We start from the raw sequence: 23,965 nt of genomic DNA on the forward strand, positions 1-23,965 counted from the left end.
TTGCTTTCACTTGTATTTAAACATATTAATGATTCAAAACAACATATCCCTTTATTTAGGTGTAGCTTAAAAAAAAAAAATTAGCTGATAGACTAGAGACTGCTTTGCTTTCTATGCTTGGAGGAGGCTTTAAACAAAAACTTTCAAATTGGTTATTTATTTTATATGCAGAGAATACATTTGCATTTTCTTTATTTGGCCTATTTTGCCATTACTCCAGAAACTTGTCTAGTAGCCTGTGTTCTTTTTAAAGCTGTAGCTCATGTATTGACTAATAAATTAAAAGTTTCTCTTAATTAGCCTGTATTTATTAACTGTGATCTACAATGATTTTATTGTATAGAAAAAGTTTGGTGATTTTTATGTAGCATATGGTGTATTTATTGACTTACTTTTTTGTTTACTTTGATTTCAAATATTAAATCAAAATTTCTTCATCAAGATCCCTTTTTCTGCAACAGAATTTTTTATCGACTTATTGCTCAGGATTTTTTTTTTCACCTAAATAAAACTTTTTAGTGAAGATTATTTTACATGAACTGAAAATCAGCCTCAGATGCTCCGGGAAAATTCCTTTCACACAAGGAAATCTATGAAGGACAGAAGTACAGTCATATGTGCTAGACACAATCTTAATAGGCAATTTGAAAAAACAACTGGTCATTAAATCATCTGCAAAGTGGATGGCTATCTTAGGAGTCCTGAATTTGTGCAATAAAATCACAGGAGCAAGGTTCTGCATGTGTGCAGTACAATTCCATAGATTGTAATCACTGCGCAAGTTTTTACCAGCAGTTAACCACTCATAGAGGAACTTTTTCTACATGAGTTTTGTCAAAAATTGCACAGAAATCAAAATGGTAATTTAATGTGTTAGAGAGAGAAGATGTCCTTTTTAGAATAAAGATATTGAGACATAGCTGGTCACATATAAAAACTTAGCTTTATTTACTTTCATTGTGTACCACATTATGAGAATTTAGATTAATTTTACTCCATTCTGGAATTATATTTCTCTCAAGAGTTTTGTCCAAGCTGAGTGATACAGCGTACAGGTATAGTGTTGTTTATGATATTTAATTGTTCATGTAAATAAGTAAGCAGAGAACTAGCCATATATATTATGTTGTTTAATATATCATATAGTACTTTAATCATTCAGCAGCCTTCACAGATATTGCCAATTTTCATATTTAATAAAAATGTCCTTTGTAATGGATCTAAAGTGAAAAAATGTGTTATGGGTACTAACATAAAATTAATTCTAAATTTTTACTATATTGTAAATAATATTACATATTTCTGTGAGTATAATTTCTTAATGTTTAACTGATTTACTTTTTGCAGGAAGCCTTTAGAAATAGTTGGATTTGATACTGTATTGATAAGAGATGTTAGTGTGATTACACATTTTACTGGTTAGTATTTTAAAATTTGTTATGTTTGGCAAACATGTTAAAGTTACAAAGTTTATGATATAAATGTTAACCTTTTAACTGTCATGTCCGAGATTATCTCGGGCACAGCACTGGTGTTCGAAAATGTCACGCCCAAGTAATTCTCGGGGTAATTTTTTTTTTTTTTTTTTTTTTTTTTTTTTTTTTGAGTGCATCGTATTGTCATACCCGAATATGTATTGGGAGATGTTTATTTCGGCTACATTTGGTTTTTCCAATAAAAAAATTTGACAATTTGTGTACCTAAATCATCAAAATAACTTGACAGTTAAAGGGTTAAATAGATAATTATAAATTAAATTTAAGCATATTTTCATGAAATCCTTGTTTCTATTTCTGTACTTCACTTTACTAAGACTAACATAGTTTTGCTAGCTGTATTTTATGGTTATGCTGAGCAGTTATAAGTGAGTATTATTAAATTGATGTACACTGAAAAATAAAAATTTTGTATTTGAATTTGTTACAGAATTTTAAGTTGTAATGATTTGAATACAATCACCATTGAGAAGTTTATATATAACAATTGAATATATTGCATATATAGTATATTCATCTATTTTTTATTTCAACTATATATATATTATTATTATTAATTTTTAAAAAATTTTATTCTTTTCACTCTTTTCATAGCTACTAAATATGTTAATTTGTAAATGTTCAAATATTTTTTCTCCTCTTTCACACTTTTCATAGCAACTAAATATGCTTATGTTGGAGTTTTCTCAGAGGCACAGTTTTTGGTAACTTTTTGGCGAGCTATCTAAAATTTATCTTCTCATTTCCTTAATTTTGCAGCACAATGCGCAAAATTTTGACCTAAATTGGTCTTTTTTCATTTGTTCTTACAACCTTACTTATGATATATATGTATATATATGTATGTTCAACTATGTTTTAATATATGTTTGACTTCATTACAGAGTTTTAAGTCATAATGATATGAATAGAATCACCAGTTATTTTGCAAAAGATCACTGAAATATCAGTTATGCAGTAGAAAATGGTGGTAACTTTTGAAGAATTACAAAAGCACTTGATAATCCAAGCATCTTTATTACTTGTTGATTACTATATGGCATGGCACAGCACAGTGGGGATGATCTGCAGCCCACAATTTTAGTTACAATGCATTGCATTTTTTATAATGCATAGAAGCAGCTGAACAAGAGACATCCTTTGGTTAGCAAGCGTAGGCCATAAAAGGTGATGCATAATAATTCCTGTAGTATTTATAAGCTCAGAAAGTTCTTTGCTTTAATCCTGAGAAGCAACTGAGCAAAAATCTACAGCAGTGCTGATACTGCAGGAGTGATGTAAAATGGTGAAATACGCATCCTTGGAGCTGATGCACTTCAGCTGAAAATTATAAATTTAAAGGCCTTTTGTCAATTTGTTCCAATGAAGTTTAATTTGTTAATAAATTTCCATGATATTTTTATATCTTACATGCATATAATGAAAAATAAATTACAGTCAAACATTTAAAATCCATCTCTTATTCAATTTGGAACAAATCATATGCTATAATATAAAATCAGAAGCATGGTGACATATTGCATAAAATAAGCAAAATCAGTTAAAAACCAAAAATGAAAATTGTAATAGAAAAAGAGGAAAATAATCCACATCTTTTGTCCCGTCATTATCAGAAGGTTAGTGCAACCAAAGAAGTAAATTTTCTGAACTGGTAATGACACGTTATGAATAAGAGTTAATATTTAATTAATCAAAATAATTCATGCCTTTTGGAATATGTAAATGTTTTAAAAGCAGAGCTGTGTATAAGGAATAAATGCAAAGAAACAAGGAGCTCAAGACTAATCCATTTATGTGCTGATAGCAGCAACAAGTAATGATAATAATGCAAAATAATATATATATGTTGTATGTGTGTAAAGTGAAAAGAAAATAATTAAATCATCAAAAGGGGTAACTCTCCAACTTTTTCTCTTAATTATTCAATTAATTGCACAGCATACTGCACGGCTTTAATAAATATGTAGCATGTTAGCTTAAAATTTATCAGTTTTTGTTTGTGTATGTAATGTGTAAAATAAAAATATCAAAGCAAACTACTAACTTTAATTTTGTAATAGCCCCTTCATTCTTCATTTTAATTTGGGTATTTTTGCTTTCTGTTCTAAAAATAGTAAATATTAATAACATATTAGTCTAAATTGTGTCATATCAAAATTAATCCACATTAAAAGATCTTATGTAACGCAGTAATGCAGATAATTTTTATCCAGTCCCTGAATAGGATTCAATTGCAAACTGAAACCTCTGTTAAACTAAGTCTCCATACTGGATAACTATGCACTTTCTTCTCTGCTTTATTGTGGCTAACATGCATCGCTGTGTCATTAATTTTACTTTTAAATACAGGAATTATAATTGTAGTATTCCCCTTTCATTCTTCTTATATACAGCTCTATCCCTCGATTTACATGGAAGATAAGTTCCGCACAAAACCATGTAAATCGAAATCTTGCATTTTGCTATGTAAAATGAAAAACACATTAAATGTGCATAATTTAATTATTTATTTACTCAAAACAAAAGTAAGATATCTTAAAATAAATAAAGTTATACTTTGTTCATAAAATAAAAATATTTGTAGGTAATAGAAGTGCATATTTATTTTATTTTACATTAGGAAAATATAAGATAATTCAAAAAAAATTATTATAAGTTTAATCACTTTCATAAACTATTAGACTTTTCTTCTTGATTGATATGATGTCACTTTCATCACTTGACCGTTCTTGATAACCATTCTTACTTCAATGGTTGACGAATTAGGGAAGATCTCAGATCAGTAAGACTTTGTAGTGAAATCCGTAATTAACAATTGCCTAGGTTTTTTTTCTCCTAAATCTTTGTAAACCTCCTCATATTGATTTAGGCACTTACTAAGCTCCCGTTGGAATCAGAGAGCTTGTTCAACATTTGTGTCATATTGTAAAAAATGATTACCTAATTTTCTCCCCAATTCAAGTCCTATGTTGATGACTCTTGCTGTGAAAGAAGCTGGTTCAGATTGCGCTTCATCAGAATCATTGTCATCATCATGTTTATTTGTTTCACGAATCGTGTTAACTATCTCATCCTCATTAAGTTCTTCATCAGCCACTATACTTTGATATGTGCCGGAGCTAAATCTTCAAAACCTCCTCCTTCTACAGTTTGGGCCAATTTAGTGATCTGAGAATATTCATCTCTAATGGTAATCTATCATTCTCATCTTTAGCAACATCATATTGCTTTTCTAGCATGCGTTGAGCATTAATTATTTAATCTGAGTATATGACAGTCCAACATGCTTAACACAATCTAAGATTGTAAATTTCTTCCAAGCATCCATAAGAGATTCATCATTCTCCATTTGTTCTAAAATATACTTGAAGGTTTGTTTGATATACAGTGCTTTAAAAAGTTGAAATTATTCCTTGATCTAACAGCTGTAATAAGGAAGTTGTATTCTTTGGTAAAAAGACAACTTCTACATTTTTGTGTTGTAAATCTTGAGGATGACCAGGTGCATTATCAATTAATAGAAGAGCCTTTTAAAAGGCAATCCCTTTTTACTTAAATAAATTATAAATTTTGACATCTGGAACAAGCATGTTATGAAACCATTCATTGAAAGCTTATTTCAGTGACTCATGCTTTCTTATTAGCCATTCAATAAATGGGAAGATTATTTATGTATATTCCTTTAAATGAACATGATGTTTTTGATTTGCTAATTACCAATGATTTCATTATATTAATCGCCTAAAGTGTTGCAACAGAAATGAATTTTTATACGACTTTTCACTACCTTATGATCACTAGCTGATTTGCAAGCTTTAGCTAAATAGGTTCTTTCAGGCACTTCAGCATTGAAGATCTGATCAAACGTGTAGGAGTCGGCGGCAATGATTTCAGCTAATTTTGTTGGATATGGTTGCACTGCATCTGAATCAGCAGATGTAGATGTGTTTTCTCCTTTCAATCTTAGATTATATAAATGTAGCATCTGATTTCGAGAGTATCAATACTCTTATACCCGAGAACCTCTGTGAACGAGAGTAGAGTAGAATGTAATGTAACTGCGTAAATAGCGCATCGCTGCTGTCTTATGAGTATTTCAAGATTCATTGGGCTGTGGACAGTTCACGGGAGGGTGACTCCCACGTGCTACCACTGTCCAATCTGTGTTTTACAGAAAGGATGAATTTGAATATTTTGTTTAGCTAATCTGTTGCACTTAGTTGTGCCATTTGTCTTCATTTAGATCGCGATATTAGTGTTGGGAATGGCATCACTAAGCCAACGAATCAAAAGCCAGATAGAGACTGACGTCATGGGACGCCAGAGGAAAACGAACAGTTCCGGTTTAGTTAGCTAAGAACGATGTTTGCTTGATGTGGCTAGATAGATATTGTAGCTAGATAAATATTTTATATTCTTTTAACTTGTCTTTATGTGTAAATAAAGCTCTTTGCTTAAGTTTAAATGAAGTACTCCATTTATGACAAGATAGCTGTTAATTCATCGGGTAGATGACTTACGAATCCCTTCTGAGCTAGCCATTGTTCGAACGTAACGCCTTACGTAATCTAACATTGTGGCGCCAAGACGTGGGGCACGATAATAGCTAAAATAAATTGAAAATGGAGCTTACACAGCTGAAAACTGAAAGAAAATGTCTAAGAACTTCCTTTACCACATGTGCAAACAAAATTGATGCAGAACTGAAATCAGATATTCCTGATTTGAAGCTACTTTCGATTCTGGAACAACAGCTTAGAGACAAGTTTAATCGACTTGAAATTTGCCAAAAGGAAGTAACGTCGCTAATTCTACAATCTAAAGAAGCTGAAAAGCTATATGAAGAAGATTTTATTTCTTCTGAGCCTTATAGAGATAAATATTTTGAACTGTGTTCTCAAATCGAAAAGCTGTCGAAGAATCCTTTACCTACTGAATTATCAGAGAAGCGCAAATTTAAACTGCCGAAGATCGAACTAAAGAAATTCAACGGCGAAGCAAAAGAATTTTTGACGTTTTGGAGCCAGTTTTCGAAGATCCATAAAGATCCGACGATTCCAGATGAAGATAAATTCCAGTACCTCCTGCAAGCAGTTGTTCCTCAGTCCAAAGCCGCACGGGTAGTGGAGAGCTTTCCAGCAACGGCGTCGAATTACCCGAAAGCAATCGCCCAGCTTCGAGACAGGTTTGGAAGAGAAGACTTACTTGTACAGATATACGTCAGAGATCTTCTAAGCATGGTTATGCGTAATGCAAGCAGTGGACGTGTGAAGACGGATCTTCCCACTCTCTACGATGATTTAGAAACCAAGATTAGAGCTTTAGAAAGTCTTGGAAGAACGCAAGAGAAGTATGGTGACTTCTTAACGCCTTTAGTTGAATCCTGCCTGCCCGAAGAAGTATTAATTGCTTGGGAGAGAAACAGAAATTTAAAAGAAGCACTTCAGCCTGATGACCGATGCCTTGAAAATTTGATGAATTTTCTGAAACAAGAAGTGAAAGGAGAAGAGATGGTCGTGTTAGCCCGCACTGGGTTTGGTTCTAATCATATTTCTAAGAAAAAGGATACACTAAATAAAAATTTAGATTTCGCCACCGCAGCTGCGTTAGTAAGTACATCAAATTCTGAGAGCCCAGGTAAGCGCAATTTTAACTGTCTCTTTTGTGAAAAACGGCACCCAACTAAAGAATGTTTTTCTGCTAGAAATATGGCATTAGAAGCTAAGAAAAATATATTAATTAAAAGAGGGGCCTGTTTTGGATGTTTCAGATTTGGACACACTTTTAAAACATGTCGAGTAAAAAATTCTTGCATGTACTGTAATAAAAATCACCATTCTTTAATGTGTCCCAATCGCCAAGAAAAAAGAGCAAATGAAAAGTCTAAAAGGGACGTAACTGAAACCAGTACATTAACTAATAACTGTAAAATAGAAAATGTTTATTTAATGACTCTAATAGTTAAAATTAAATTTAAGAATGTTGAGCTTAAAGTACGCACATTACTGGATACAGGTTCTCAGCATTCGTATGTCAGTAAAAAATTAGTAGAGAATTTAAATTTAAAACCATTAAGGCAAATTAAATTGAAGCATTCGTTATTCGGTGGAAGAGAAACGCAGATTCACGATGTTTATAATTTGTTGATTTCGGCATTAGATGAAACTTTCTCCTTTCAAATCGAAGCACTTTCCGAGAGCAAAATTTGTGGCACAGTGCCAAAAGTGAACGACAGTAAAATTCTTAATGAACTGAAAGATAGAGGCGTCAGTTTGTCTGATTTGGGTTCTTATGATCGTGAGATCGGTCTGCTTTTGGGAGCAGATATTGTGGGCAGTTTATTTACTAATAAATCTGTTCGGTTGGAGTCAGGGTTATTTTTGATTGACACTTGTTTAGGACATGTGTTAACTGGGAAACATGAGTCATTTGGAGATAGCAATGATGATACTGTTTTGAATGCAATTTCGTTGTATGTTAGTAATTATTCGATAAAAGATTTGTGGTCTTTAGAATCCATAGGTATTTCAGATCCCATTGAAAATAATAGAAAGAATTTAGAACATTCTAGAGTTTTGGAAGAGTTTAAAAATAATGTGAAAATTCTTTCAGATGGTAGATATGAACTTTGTTTACCTTTTAAATCTGATGTGGCTGCTGATTTGCCGACAAATAAAGATTTAACTTGGAAGCGGCATAAAAGGATGTGCCAGCGAGCACAAGATAAAGCATTTTTTAGAAGAATATACTACGATTTTCCGGGAATGGGAAAAATTGAATATAATTGAAAAGGTAACTGATAATGCTGAGACGGGACATTTTTTACCTCATCGGCCAGTAATTAAGGACAGTACCACTACAAAAATCAGACCTGTCTTTGACGCGTCAGCCCGAGAAAGTGGTAAATGCTCTTTGAATGACCTTTTGTATAAGGGTCCGAACTTACTAGAAATAATTCCAGAGATACTTGATAGGTTTCGAATTCATCCAATAGGATTATCTTCAGATATTGAGAAAGCATTTCTGATGTTAAGTATAGCCCCTCAACATAGAGATTTCTTGCGGTTTTTTTATCCGTCCGAGAGTGAACAGATTGTTTACCGACATTGCAGAGTAGTATTTGGGTTAAAGTCGAGTCCATTTTTATTGGCAACCTCAATTACACATTTATTAGGTAATGTACCATCTGAATTTGATGCTATAGCACAAAAACTGAAACATTCTTTTTACGTAGATAATTGTGTTTGTGGTGTTGCAAATATTGAGGAGCAGGAAGATTTTATTGTAAATGCAAAAGATATTTTGTCACGGCGTTGCTTTAATTTAAGAAACTGGGAGAGTAATGTAAAATGTAAGTATGTTTCTAATAGTACTGGTGTCACGAAAGTATTGGGAATTTTGTGGGATCTTGATAAGGACACTCTTAAGTGTAATTTAAACTTTAATCTTGTAAGTGAAGATCAAAATTTTACTAAGAGAATCATTTTAGCTACAGTTCACAAAATATATGATCCAATAGGTCTGTTGAGTCCTGCAATCTTACCACCTAAGCTTTTACTGCAGGAAACGTGGAATTTAAATCTAAAGTGGGATACTCCCTTACCAGATAGTATTCAAATGTCTTTTAAAAGATGGTTTAGAGAAATAGATGCATTAAGAGATATCGAAATCTAACGTTATGTTGAAATAAATGATTCCACCGAAATGCATGTTTTCGTAGATGCGTGCAAAGAGGCATATGCCACCTGTATTTTTTTTTAGAACGAGAACCTCTCAAGGGGTAAAAATTTACTTTGTTAGAGCAAAAACCAGAGTTGCACCTTTGAAGAAAGTAACGATCCCTAGGTTAGAGTTAATGGCTTGCTGCATTGGTGCCAGGTTGGCATATTCAGTGAAGCAGGCTTTAAATGCCCATGAGATTAAAACAATATTTTGGAGCGACTCTAGGGTAGCTTTATACTGGTTAAAAGAACGTGGTGATTGGACAGTTTTTGTCTCGAACAGAGTAAAAGAAATAAATAATCTGTTTCCTAATAATGAATGGCGACATGTGCCAGGGAAAATGAATCCCGCTGATCTGATTTCGCGAGGGTGTTCCCCTAAGAAATTGTTAGAATCCTGCTGGTGGAAAGGCCCGGCATGGTTGTTGCAAGCAAGAGACAACTGGCCTGACACCGAAATATTGATAATGGAAACACCCGAAATAACACTTGAAAGGAGAAAGGTTAGGTTATGTAATATTAATTTGTCGGAAGAGAGAGTCCCGTGGTATGCCATTAAATTCTCAAATTTCCATTCAATGGTTGCATGGATATTGAGATTTATCAGTAATGTAAGATCGCATCATGATACTAGACGGGGGGAGAACTTCTAACGCAGGAGATTGAAAATGCTGAAATTCTGCTTATTCGTAATGTGCAAGCTCAATTTTTTCCTAATGAAACCTCTTTTCGGAACTTGTGTGTTTTCAAAGATGTGAACGGAATTATCAGAGTTAAAACTCGAATTACTGAACGCATAGATAAGCCTTTCTTCATTTCACCTATTCTTCTTCCTGATAAATGTATCTTTACTCAAAGACTGATTGAATATTTTCACCGAGAAAACTGTCATGCTGGAACCCAGATATTACTAAGCATATTGCGTGAAAAGTACTGGATTACAAGAGGAAGAAGAGCGATACATAGTGTTCTGAAGGACTGTATTAAATGTCGACGATACAAAACTAAATCTCTCATCTCTGAACCAGTTTCCTTACCTGCTGATAGAGTGGAAAATGCTGCAGCTTTCGAAGTAGTTGGTATTGACTTAGCAGGTCCGCTATTTGTAAAACGTGGGGACAAAGTATGGATGGTTCTCTACACGTGTGCTCTTTATAGAGCAATTCATTTAGAGTTAATAACGTCGCTTTCCACTGATGCTTTTCTGTTATCATTTAGACGTTTTGTTGCTAGAAGAGGAAGACCTAGAGTGGTTTATACAGACAACGGTACAAACTTTAGGGGAGCTTATAATAATTTGTTAGAAATTGATTGGAGTAAAATAACTCGACAAACAGAAATACAGAAGATCGAATGGAAATTCATTCCCCCCACTGCTGCCTGGTGGGGCAGATGGTGGGAAAGACTTGTTCGAGTAGTCAAAGAACTTCTTAGGAGAACATTGGGCAGAGCTGTTCTTACCTATGAAGAACTGGAAACAGTTATGTGCGAATGTGAAAGGGTAGTAAATTCGCGACCCCTGACGTATGTATCCGAAGATACAGAAGACTTAGTTCCACTTACACCTGCCATGTTTTTGACCGACAGATCCAATTTAGATGTAACTAATATAGATACAGTAGACACCAATCATCTCAGGAAAAGAATCAGATTTCGTGCAAAATTAATGGAAGATCTCCGTGTAAGTTTTCGAAAGGAATATTTAGGACTACTTATTCAGAAACGACAGCAAAATTCACACTTTCCAAATATTCGAGTGAATGACGTTGTGTTGATAGGAGATGATATCAAAAAGAGATTGAATTGGCCTTTAGCCAGGGTTACGGAACTGATTCCAGGAAAGGACGGTAAACTGAGAACAGTTAGATTAAGAACGCAAACTAACAATTTAGTACGTCCGATACAACGAATGTTTCCCCTAGAAATCCAAGATGATGATTTGTCAGGTTCATGTCATCCAAGTGATCCTCAAAAACATCAATCTGCTGTAAAGTCTTCAAATTCTCATCGTGGAGACGACATGAGTACCTCTCATCATTCAGAAATTTCTGGGTCACCCCGATCTCCGGACTCAACTGATGTTTCCGATGTATGTGATAGTTCTAAGACTATAAAGACACGAGCTGGTAGAACTGTTAAGATGCCACTAAGACTGAACTTGATAAACTTAAATGTTTTGAGTAGCTATCCAGCAACTCAAAGGGGGGAGGATGTTGGGAATGGCATCACTAAGCCAACGAATCAAAAGCCAGATAGAGACTGACGTCATGGGACGCCAGAGGAAAACGAACAGTTCCGGTTTAGTTAGCTAAGAACGATGTTTGCATGATGTGGCTAGATAGATATTGCTAGATAAATATTTTATATTCTTTTAACTTGTCTTTATGTGTAAATAAAGCTCTTTGCTTAAGCTTAAATGAAGTACTCCATTTATGACAAGATAGCTGTTAATTCATCGGGTAGATGACTTACGAATCCCTTCTGAGATAGCCATTGTTCGAACGTAACGCCTTACGTAACATATCAATTAGTTTAATTATTCCAATCTAGGTAACCTGTTTCAAAACTTGATAATTATTAATGTTTCCAATATTTCTCATTGTACGCGTAAGCTGGTGACCACCCACGTGACAGGCTCCTGCCAATCATCTCCCTTTACTCCACCTACATTTCACAAAATTTGACAAGTTTCGCCTAGTTGGCGCGGCGTAAATCGCCTTAATTAAAAACTTAAGTACCAACGCCTTAGGGCAATTTACCAACAGAGATGGTTAAAGTAGCGGTTGGCTACTAATTGCCGCCTAGCCATTGACTCGATTTCGATTTCGTCTTATGAGTTAGTTAGAAATAAATGTTTGTGCCGTGAACTAGTCTGTTTTGGTTGCGTCATGCACTTCACTGAACCCACACCGCTAGACACAATATGTTGGCGACGAGGCTGTGTGAGAAGAAAATCGTTCTCGACTCGGCGTACTCGGTTACATGCGTAAAGTAGTGGCAAAACCGAAGCTTGGATTAGGGGATTCCCCGAAAACTGCAAAAGGTAGGAAAGTTATTTTAATTTTTATTTTGAAAGGATGGAGAAGTTAATTGAAGAATTGATAAGCAGAATGAAGCTTTAATGGTCGCATTGCAAGAGAAATCGGAACATAAACAAGACAAAATTTCTGTTTCTTTTGATAAGTTCGATGAAACGGTAGAAAATTTTGATTCGTTCATAGAATGATTTGAGGCTTTTTTGGACATTCAAAATGTTCCAAAGGCAAAACGTGGGTAAGTTCTGATCTCAAGCTTGAATGCGAAATTGTATAATTTGTTGAAAAATTTACTCTCTCCGGATAATCCTACAGAAAAAAATTTTACCGAACTAAAAAAGGTTCTTAAGGATCATTTAAATCCTAAAGCTTTAATAATACCTAGTCGGCACATGTTTATTAATAGAAAACAGCATGAGGGGGAATCAATTAGTAGTTATGTCACTGAATTACGCTTGTTAGCGATTCCTTGTGAATATAAAGAGGATATGCTAAATACAATGTTAAGGGATGTTTTCGTTAGCGGTCTACGAGATTGTAATATCTTAGATCGATTATTTCAGGAAGATGATATCGATTTAGAGAAAACATTAAAGATAGCCTTGGCGATGAAAAAGGCGGTTAAGGGTGCAAATGAGATTATAGGAAATTCAGTAGAAATAAAGGTACTTAAAACCAAGAAAAATGAGTCCAAACTGCGGAAACAAAACTTGGTTGCTAAGAATAATAAAGGTAAAAATGAAACTTGCTTACATTGCTGAGGAGCAAATCACTATAAAAACAACTGTAGATTTGCAACAAGTGAATGCCGCTTTTGTAAAAAAATTGGACATATCGAAAAGGCGTGTTATTTGTCTAGGAAAAACCGCAAGGTTAAACAAAAGAAAGTTGAGGCAAATAATGATTATGATTCGAAAAATGAGGTCCCCATCTATGGATTTAACTCCAGAACGCACATGTTAAGAGAGGAAGAGCCAAAAAGACCGCCAATAATGCTTCAAGTTAAAATTGAAAACAAACCAGCTAGCATGGAACTTGATACTGGGATAACAGTTTTGGTGATGTCTATAAATAAATTTAGAAAAATTTCCAATAAAAAGATTCAACCTATCCATTTAGTTTTTAAAATTTACAGGGGTGATAAGGTGGTACCTTTAGGATATGTTCCTTTTAAAGTTGAATACCAAGGTCAAAAATTAGTTTTAAATCTATACATTGTGAAGGAAAATTTGGACACAATCTTTGGCCGAGAATGGCTGTATAAAATCATCCTCGATTGGAATGCCATCAAAGCATTGAAAACTTCTAGGGAATTGAATTTAAAAAAATTGCTTGAAGAGTATAAGGAAATTTTTGACGTTAAACTAGGTGAAATTAACAATCATGAAGTAAAACTAAATTTGAAACCTAATACTCAACCAATATTTTGTAGGTCACGACCGGTACCTTTCGCATTAAAAAATAGAGTTGAATCAGAAATTGATCGGCTTGAGAAAGAAGGTATCGAGAGGGTTCAGACTTCAGAATGGGCAACGCCTGTTGTGCCAATTGTTAAATCTGATGGTTCCATTGAGCTTTGTGCTGATTATTCTGTGACTCAGAATCCTAATTTGGAAGTGCCACAGCATCCATTACCAAAACTCGAAGAAATATTTTCATGCCTTAATGGAGGTAAAAATTTTTCGAAACTTGATTTCAGTCATGCTTATCTACAAATGAAGGTGCATCCGGAGAGCCAACGGTTATTAACAATAAACACGCATAAGGGGTTGTATATTTATAAACGCTTAATGTATGGATTAAATGCTGTCCCAGCTATTTGGCAGCACTATGTTGAAGGATTATTTCAGGGGATCGAAGGAATTAAAATTTTTATGGATGATGCTCGAGTGACAGGACCGGATGATCAGTCTCATTCAAAAGCATTGGAAAGATTTTTCAAAAAATGCAAGGAGCACGGCCTAAAATTAAACTTAACTAAAAGTAAATTTTTTCAAAATGAAATTAAATTTTTAGGGCACAAAATTGATGCTGATGGATTGCATAAAACGGATGAAAAGATTTTGGCAATTGCTAATGCCTCTACACCGAAAAGCGTCCAAGACGTCAAAAACTTTTTGGGATTAGTGAATTTTTATGCCAAATTTTGCCCTAATCTGGTAACCTTGGCACATCCATTAAATAATTTAACAAAAAAAGATGTTAAATGGAGTTGGTCAAAAAACTGCCAAATCGCTTTTGAAAAAATAAAAAAGGAAATTTGTTCAGACAGAGTTTTAATGCATTACAATCCCACATTACCATTAATGCTAGCTACTGATGCATCTCCGGTAGGTCTTGGGGCAGTGCTCTCGCATGTTTTGTCTGACGGAACAGAAAGGCCTATAGCTTTCGCATCGAGAACACTGACTAACACGGAGCAGAAATACGCCCAAATCGATAAAGAAGCACCGTCAATTGTTTGGGCTGTCAAAAAGTTTTATCTATATCTAAAGGGGAGACGCTTTTCTCTGGTGACGGATCATAAACCTTTAGTGGCTATTTTCAAATCAAAAAGAGGACTTCCTATCCTCACAGCCACCCGACTCTTACATTATGCACTGATATTGCAAGCATATCAATTTGATAGTGTGTATCGAAATACCAAGGAACACGGTAATGCTGACTGCCTGTCGCGCCTACTTCTTAAGTCCGAAGATTTAAACATTAAGGATGATGTTGAAATATTCCAACTCTTCCGGTAACAGCCAGGGAGATAGCTCGGGAAACAGGAGCTGATGAAGAATTAAATAGTCTTTATGTGAAATTAAAATGTGAAGAAAGTTTGGAAGGTAGGGAAGCAGAGTACACCTTACAAGATGACTGTATAATGAGTGGTCAGAGGGTAGTTGTTCCGAAAAAACTCAGAGTTGAAATTCTCGAAGAGTTACACCAAGGACATTTAGGAATCGTTAAAATGAAGGCAATCACCAGATCCTACGTCTTTTGGAAGGGAATTGATCATGACATTGAAGAAGTTTCTAGGAACTGTGTCGATTGTATTAAGTTCAAATCAGATCCAGTAAGGGCAAGGGTCCATCACTGGGAATATCCAAGTGCGCCTTGGGAACGCATTCACGTAGATTTTGCAGGCCCTATTTTTGAACGAATGTTCTTGATTATCGTTGACGCACATTCTAAATGGTTAGAAGTGTATACCTTAAAGTCAGCAAATTCCTTTCAGACTATTGAATGTTTAAGAGACTGTTTTGCAAGATACGGACTGCCTTTAGTAGTAGTGAGTGACAATAGTCCTCAGTTTACATCGGGGGAATTTGAAACTTTTATAAGGAATAATGGAATTAAACACAAAACGTGTGCTCCATTTAAACCGGCAAGTAACGGGCAAGCAGAGCGGTACGTTTACATTGTTAAACAAGTATTACGTGCAATGCAAGGTTATCCAGGAAATATTAAGCAAAAACTTGCCATATTCCTCATGAATTATAGAAAGGCATCGAACATGACAACCTTGTTAAGTCCAGCAATGTTATTCTTAAAAAGTGAAATTAGAACTCGAACTGATTTAGTTGTTCCGAATCTTAAAAGAAGAGTGGAAGAACGCATCCGAAGGAATACTTATGATTTCAAAGACAGAAATTTTGAGATCGGAGAAAAGGTTGCCATTCGGGATTATAGATCGGCAAATTCTCGATGGAAAATTGGCAGAGTGACAAATAAGGATGGAGCGCTGCATTATACCATTGACGTTCAAGGAACTTTACTGCGCCGGCACGTGGATCAGATCAGATCGGTAGGGAGCAAGGTTTCGTCTGCACCGATAATCTATGAACCTCGTATGGCTGCTACTTCAGATGGAAACATGAAGCCACAGGCTCCAGACAAGGACATTGAACAAAGATGTGAAGCTGTGCAAACTTCAGCCGGACTTGAAACATCGTCAGTTCCAAGGAAAACTGATCCAGTCCTTCCAATGGATCCTGATAAAGAGTTGCAGCAACCTCAGCCAGGACTTAGACGATCATCGCGCATCCGCAAAGCTCCTCAGAGATTAAATCTCTAAATAAGTGGGGAGGGACATAGCATCTGATTTCAAGAGTATCAGTACTCTTATACCCGAGAACCTCTGTGAACGAAAGTAGAGTAGAATGTGATGTAACTGCGTAAATAGCGCATCGCTGCTGTCTTATGAGTTAATTAGAAATAAATGTTTGTGCCGTGAACTAGTCTGTTTTGGTTGCGTCATGCACTTCACTGAACCCACACCGCTAGACACAACAATTGTGGTTAAATCTCTCGAACCAACCATGACTTGCGGAAGAAGGTACCTTTTTTTCATCTGATGAAGTCAACGGTGGCTGATTCTTAAGTGTTAAAAAAATCTTTAAAGCTTTATTTGTAATAGGATTAGTATCAACTGGAATCTGTTTTTGATTTTGGTCTTCTATCCATATCACTAATGCCTTTTCCATATTTTCCACTGTATCATCTCTTACGTAAGAAACTGTGTTCTTACTGCTGCAAGATCCACCTGCTACACTTTTTCTAATACAGTCTGCATTTTTTCGGATTATCCTTAATGTGGCTTCATTCAAGGAGTGAAATTTAGCAACATCTGTTACTCTTTCTCTATTACGTAGATGATCTAATATTTTAATTTTTGTTTCTAAAGAAATAATTTTTCTTTTTATATGATTTTTTCAAATTTTTTGGCATTATAAAACCTTAAAAAATTTACATAAATTATAGAAATGCCACAAAAAATAAAAATATCAAAAACTTATTGGTGCAAATATATAGATAAAAATTATGTTAGCTTTGCTGCCAAAATACTGATACTGCACTAGTTCACATGAACCAAAGTATTGTGAAATGCATATACATGCTATGGAGGTTCCCCTTTTACAACACAGGAAATCCCCATTCTTGTTGTTTCCACCTCAGTTACCAAAGGAATGAAAGTCAAAAATGACTTCAAATATATGTACTTGCGTATATATAGTGAAATATACATTTTTACCAAGTTTTGAAATCCGCAATTACCGTGTAAATCGAGGAATAGGTGTATATATATATATTAGTTATCTTTGGTTGACATTTTATTTGTTGAATTAAAGTAATTTTTAAAACAATCAACTGAAATTGAGTAAAGTAATTAGCAAGATTTTACTTTCACTTTAAAAGTTTAAAGTAAAATCCTGTTGATTATTTAAGTTTTTTCTTTAACACTTTTTTAACATATTTTTACATTTTTTATTATATATTTTTCCAAATTCAAAATCTAGGTTATGGGCCTGCAAATGTGAAAAGTATAACTGTAACTGTTTTTATGGAAACTGCTACATCTAATGCAATTAGTGGAGTGTTTGGAATATATCTAAATGGCACTACTCTTTTGAATGTAAAAGCAAATATAACACCTGATGCAGATTTACTATCTAAGCAAACATTTAACTTGAATATGCCAAAGGTAAGTATATTTTTCTCAGGAAACCTAATATTGTTAGTATTTTAAATAAATTTATGATGATGCTTTGCAGACAAAAAATTTATTTCCTATAACCAGTGTTCTGCTTTAGACATTAAATATTAACTCTATTCTCTTTAAAAAATACAATAAAAAAGCAGTTTTCATGTATTTATGGGTTTTTTCTTCTCCAGAATTTTGAAGTGAAACTCTGGTGGCCGAATGGTTTAGGAAGTCAACCACTTTATTTATTGGAAGTTGTATTTTTCAACAAAGAAGAAAAAGCTTATAAAGCAGTGAAATTTGGCTTTCGTTCTATTAAACTTGTTCAAGAACCCATACAAAATTCTTCTGGTAACATATAAAATTAATTCTTGCGTTTAACCAAATGCTAGTGCTATAAAAACTGAAATTGTAATTGTTTCTGATAATATGAAATTGTTCCCTTTTTCAGTCATTTAAGTAGTCATTAACTATTGTTGTAAAGTCATCAATCCTTTTTAATTTCATTGAAAAAAAAATTTAAGAATTAACTGTAAACAGAGAAATTTCTATTAAAAATTATGTAAAGTGGTGCCTTTCTAATTGTCATAACTCCATTCTAGATCCTTGGATGCATACCATATGAACTTTTCCAGTAAGAAATAAAGGGAAGATAATTATTCCATTGTAATGGGAAAATCCTGCTGTTATTATTATAAAACTATTCAATACTAAAATGTAAATGCAGTGGATGAAATATATGCTGTACATAAATGAAACACTGCACATGATACTGTATCTAAATGTTTTTCTGCTATCCATATCAAAAGCAATTTTTCAGCCTGCTCTAAAGTCCCTGATCTTTGTTTGTATTTGATTTCACCCCCCCCCTTCGCAGTGTTAGCGGATTTAATAACATCTTTGTTTTTCACAATTATAGACACTATTGTTCTCAGCATATGATATGCAATAGCCAAGTCTCGAAAATAAATGCCAACTGTATACATTTCAACAAATTTTTTTTTTTTTTTGTCCCCTCCTTCTTCTACCTCAGTAGTGATCCTAACAATTTTCTTTGCTACTTGACTGTTCTAAAACTTCATTGTTAATGAATTTACAAAGGAAAAGACACGAAAAAGCACAAAAGTAATCTGGAAATTCAGAGTTGCACATGTTAAGATACAATAGCACGCCAAACAAATACTAATTCAGAATTCAAACTACAAAAATCAGCGTTATATTTTCAAATTTTCACAGACTCAACTCCCGATATTTCAACATTCCTGTATAACTCGGCAACTTTTTAGGAACTTTTAAGATATCTGTAGGCCAAATAGAGCAAATATTACATAAAGCAATTATTATTTACACATATATCTTTCCTGTTCTGTTCAAAGATTTGAGTGTTGTTTTTTCTGTAATTTTTGCCGTTTCCACATTGTGCCATTAATTATTAGAGCTGCCTAACAAATTTCTAAATATGTTGAATACTTATGAGTGCGAGAGACAATCTGCCTTCATATGATATTTTTTCTACCAAGAACTACTACTAATTTTTCTTCATTTCTGTATGTAAGTTTTTTTACTCTATTGCCTTAGAGTATTTGTTTTTTGTTAATGGCTCCTATAGTGCTAGAACTTGATATAAAAAAAAACCAACATTAATTTAATTGTGTACTGTTCCATGCCCAATATTATGCTACAAATGTGTAGAGTAATTTACAGTTAAATATTAAGAGTTCTGAAAAACCCATCTTATTCCATGAAACTCGACTGTTTGGAAACTCAACAGTCTCTCAGTTCACATTATGTCGAGTTTGCAGGACTACTGTAGTACCAACAGGCGTATTAATGCTCATGGGTAGTCATAGTATTGTCTGAAAATAGGTAAACGAGGATAATGATTGCAGTCTTAATCATGAACTCGAGTTATATTCCAAACAAATGTATACCAAAAGAAAAAAAAATTATCTGCCCAAGCAGGACATTATACCAAATTACACGTATTTCAAAGCAGATGTATACTGAGGTACAATGTAAATTCTTTTAATAAAATTAAATCAGCATCAAAAGCTTTGTAAGGATTCCCCCTCATAGAAGATTCTAAAATGATGCAAGTGTTATCTTATATACTAGATACTGAAGCTTAATAGATAATTTAAAGAAACTGGTCATTAAATCATCTGCAAAGTGGAAGGCTATCTTAGGAGTCTTGCACCTGTATACTATAATTCTGTAAACTGTAATCGCTCCTTCTGCTTTTACTAGCAGTTAAGCACTCATAGAGGAACATGGGCTTTATTGAAAATTGTACAGAAATCAGACTGGCAGTTTAATATGTTAGGGAAAGATGAAGTCCACCTTTCACTGAATGGAAATGTCAACACACATAGCTGTCACATATGGAGACTTTTAGCTTTATCTGCATTTAGTGCAACCACTTCATGCTTTGAAGTAGAAAGAAATTCTGTCTTCCTGCTGTATAAGAGAAGCTTTCCAAAATAAAGTATTGAATATAAATACACATATTTTGTTGAATTTAAAATGACATAAATGCCAAAATTTAAAAAAAAACTATATCTAAATGTTTTCTTTTAAAGTTTATTAGACTTTCTGAATGTTTAAATTCATGGCAGCCTCTTTGAAAACTTTTCCAATTTTCTTTATATAATCATTTAGTTGAAAATGTATTTAATCTTCTTGTTTAGTCAAGTGATGAGTAATGTTTTATCATATTTTAATTAGTATTTTGCTCTATGCCATCTGTTTTTAACCTGTTTTAATTTGTTGTTTAATCCATGTCGTACTTTATAACTATTACAAACTTCTGTTCAACTCAAATAATGTTTTAATTTTGTGGTATGTTTTTTCATGTATTGCTTAACTTCTTGCTCTTTTATGAAGCATGTAATCTATCAACTTAATAGTTTTCTTATTTTTGTTGTATATTTTCTTTTAAATAGTGTGTAAAGCTGACTACTAATTTTTTACAGGCTTAAGTTTCTACTTTCAAGTGAATGGTGTTCCTTTTTTTGCAAAGGGATCTAACTGGATACCTGCTGATAGTTTCCTAGAAAGAGTTACAACTGAATATATTGAAAACCTTCTACAGTCAGCAAAAGATGCTCATATGAATATGCTTCGTGTGTGGGGTGGAGGAGCTTATGAAACAGATGAATTTTATGAACTAGCTGATAGAATGGGTTTGTTGATTTGGCAAGATTTTATGTTTGCATGTGCACTGTATCCTACTGATGACACATTTCTAAAATCTGTTGCTATAGAAGTTACTCAGCAGGCATGTATTGGACAAGCATTTATCCTTGCCACCCTTTTCTTTTATTGTCTGTAACTTTTTCTTGTATACCTAATGAAATTTTGTGTTTATAGGTCAGACGCTTACAGCATCATCCTAGTTTATTGTTGTGGGCTGGGAACAATGAAAATGAGCAGAGCATATCTGGCTACTGGTGGTAATTGTGTTATACAATTTATTGTTTGTATTTTCTGTTTTGCTGTAAAATATCTTGATCAAGGAATTATCATTCTTCTGTATATAACTCTTAATTTAAGACACAAGAGAAACAGTTGCATAAAATTAGGCAAAGACATTCATTTGTGCTTCAATTTCATCTTTTTATCAGTTAAAATTCCATGGATTCTCCAGGGGCTAAATTTTCAAGTCATATTCTTGCCTATCAATAAAATCCAGGGTTCGATTCTTAAAAATTCCATTTCTGACTTTAATTCTTGGAAATGTATAGCATATTGTGTCAGTGTGGTTTAAGGTATATAAGCCAAACTAAGTGTTAAAGTTTTGTATCAAGGAACACAAATTCTTATGTCTGAGAAGGCAAAATTAATATGTCTGATAACTAATTGTGGTTGGAAATTTTATCACAGTTTTGATTTTGAGTCTGCACACATTATTCAAAAAGCTGCTTTTATTAGTGAGTTGCATTTTCTTGAAGCTTTTCACATTCATACAGATTTATCATAATTAGTTAATGACTTTATAGTGGCTCGTGTAGCCACTCAACGTTTGCAAATTCGAAAGAGTTAAATTACTTGAATTTGTCATCAAAGAGCTCTTATATGCTGAGGTAGAGTATTTCATTTCTATGAAATGGACTTAAGTTTTGTCCCCAAGGCCAAACGACATATTGCATTGCACTTCTGGTTTAACCCATACATTTGCCATGAGCAAAGAGTGTGCTTAAAAAAAAAAAAAAAAAAAAAAAAGTATTGAATAACCACGAGCCATAAATCACCACAATTCACCAGTTGCCAAAATAGTGACCAGACATGATAAGAATGTGCACCTCCTCCACCTGTCCAAATCCAATTAGTCATGCCCAACAAACAGAGCTGAACACAGTCCACCAATAAAATGAATTACCACATCAAATTCACTGGGCTCAAAACACAGCAATTAGTCATACTTCTGGCCCATTAGCAGCTAAACAGTAAGAATTGAACACTTCTAAGTCACACTTCCTCTTAGCATACTGGTACTGGGGGAGGGTGTATGGCTGCCCATGGAGCCAACCAACACTTGCAAATTCAAAAGAGTTTAATTACTTTAATTTGTAACTAAAGAGCTCTTTCGTGATGAGGTAGAGTATTTCACGCTCATTAAACAAGCTCAAGTTCTGTCTCCAAGGGCAAGTGGCCTCTCCCATAGTACTTCTTGATTCAACTCATGGATGCCCTGAGGAAAGTCTTCACCAAAAAACACAAAAAAAAAAAAAAAAAAAAAAAAAAAACGTTGAACAACTGTGAGCTATAGCCATAGCTCTATGGCCAACATAACATTAATTTCAATCCAATCCTTCTTAATGCTTTCAAAATTCTATTAACATAATATTTTAATTTTCATTACTATTTCTGCCAACCATTGACGTTACCTTTTGCTTTTCTCCTTTTGGGTATAAATACAATAGTGGCTTTCCCTTTGTTGCAAATTTATTTGCTCCTGATGAAGAGAGATCTGTACTTATTTACTCTCAAAGTCAATTATTATTAGTCTTGACTAATATTATACTAAGTACAAGGTTGTTGCTTTGACTAAATTTAAGCTCTTAATTTGTTTTGTATGTAAAGGATATCATGGTATTTCGTGGGTCAGAGTAGTATCTTGAGAAATTTATTTTGTATGCAAAAGTATATAGGAAATATCAGTAACACTATATAATGAGACAATTTTATTGGATTGAACTCCTTTTTTAGTAACATTTTTATTAAATTAGCTTATGTTCTGCTAGAGGTAGAAAGAAATGAAGTACAAAATTAGAAGTATCTTTAATCCTACAGCAATAACTTCGAAAAGAGACTAAATAATCTTTACAAAATAAATCTACAAGTTTCAGTTTTTCTCTGATACCAATAACTTCATAGCAGATTATTTAGCAAACTTTATTTCCAATTTTAGTCATTTTTAGTTTCTAATTTCAGATATTTTCTTTAGCAGAAGATAGCAAATACCATTAAGTCCTCGTAACTGATTTTTTTCACTAAGGGTACTTAAATTTTGTTCTAGGGAAAAAACCCACAGGAAAAATGCTCACAGATATAAATGCTCACAGGAAAAAAGCTCGCACAGAAATATGCCCACATAGAAAAAAGCTGACATGGAAAAATGCTCACTTAGAAATATGCTCACACAGAAAAAAGCTGACATGGAAAAATGCTCACTTAGAAATATGCTCACACAGAAAAAAGCTGACATGGAAAAATGCTCACTTAGAAATATGCTCACACAGAAAAAAGATCACATGGATATATGCTCACATGGAAATAAGCCCGCTGATAAATAAAATACGTAGAAATATCCTTATATTAAACAATCAATAATTAATCGATTTGAACATCTTACACATACTTAATTTTTAAAAGCAAAATTATTAGACAAATGCTCACATAAATGTTTTCAGGGGTGGTATATAAAAGATTGAAAACTGTAGATAAATTTTGCATGTACTTTAATGTTTTATTCCACTGCCCCTGTACGACATTTTTATTCCTGCAACTACCAATAGTTATTTTTTATTTTTTTACTCTATTTTTGCATACTTTTGATGTGTATCTACAGAAATTGATGTTTTCATGTAGTTAAATTTGGAGCCAAAAAAGTTCTAGAAGACCACAATTTCCGATCGAAGTGTGGAATCATTATGAAGCAGCTTTTGAAAAATCTCCTAAAACTACAAATTGTTACGAAAGCTTTCATGAAGTACTAAATTCATTATTTAAATGTAGCCATCC

The 23,965-nt window shown here is 33.6% G+C and overlaps 1 protein-coding gene across 1 annotated transcript in view; it reads left to right on the forward strand.

Annotated features, from left to right (window-relative positions):
• Positions 1–23,965, forward strand: part of beta-Man (beta-mannosidase) — a 94,410-nt gene that overhangs the window by 12,034 nt on the left and 58,411 nt on the right. The window contains exons 5-9 of the mRNA XM_085814009.1: positions 1,348–1,418; positions 17,538–17,722; positions 17,914–18,073; positions 20,695–20,999; positions 21,092–21,174. Coding sequence (XP_085670135.1) covers positions 1,348–1,418; positions 17,538–17,722; positions 17,914–18,073; positions 20,695–20,999; positions 21,092–21,174 — 804 coding nt within the window. The remainder of the gene's footprint in view (positions 1–1,347; positions 1,419–17,537; positions 17,723–17,913; positions 18,074–20,694; positions 21,000–21,091; positions 21,175–23,965) is intronic.

The sequence above is a fragment of the Stegodyphus dumicola genome, chromosome 3 (genome assembly GCF_044657685.1).
Source record: "Stegodyphus dumicola isolate Sdum_Otavi_A_Nest chromosome 3, ASM4465768v1".
NCBI lineage: Eukaryota > Metazoa > Arthropoda > Arachnida > Araneae > Eresidae > Stegodyphus > Stegodyphus dumicola.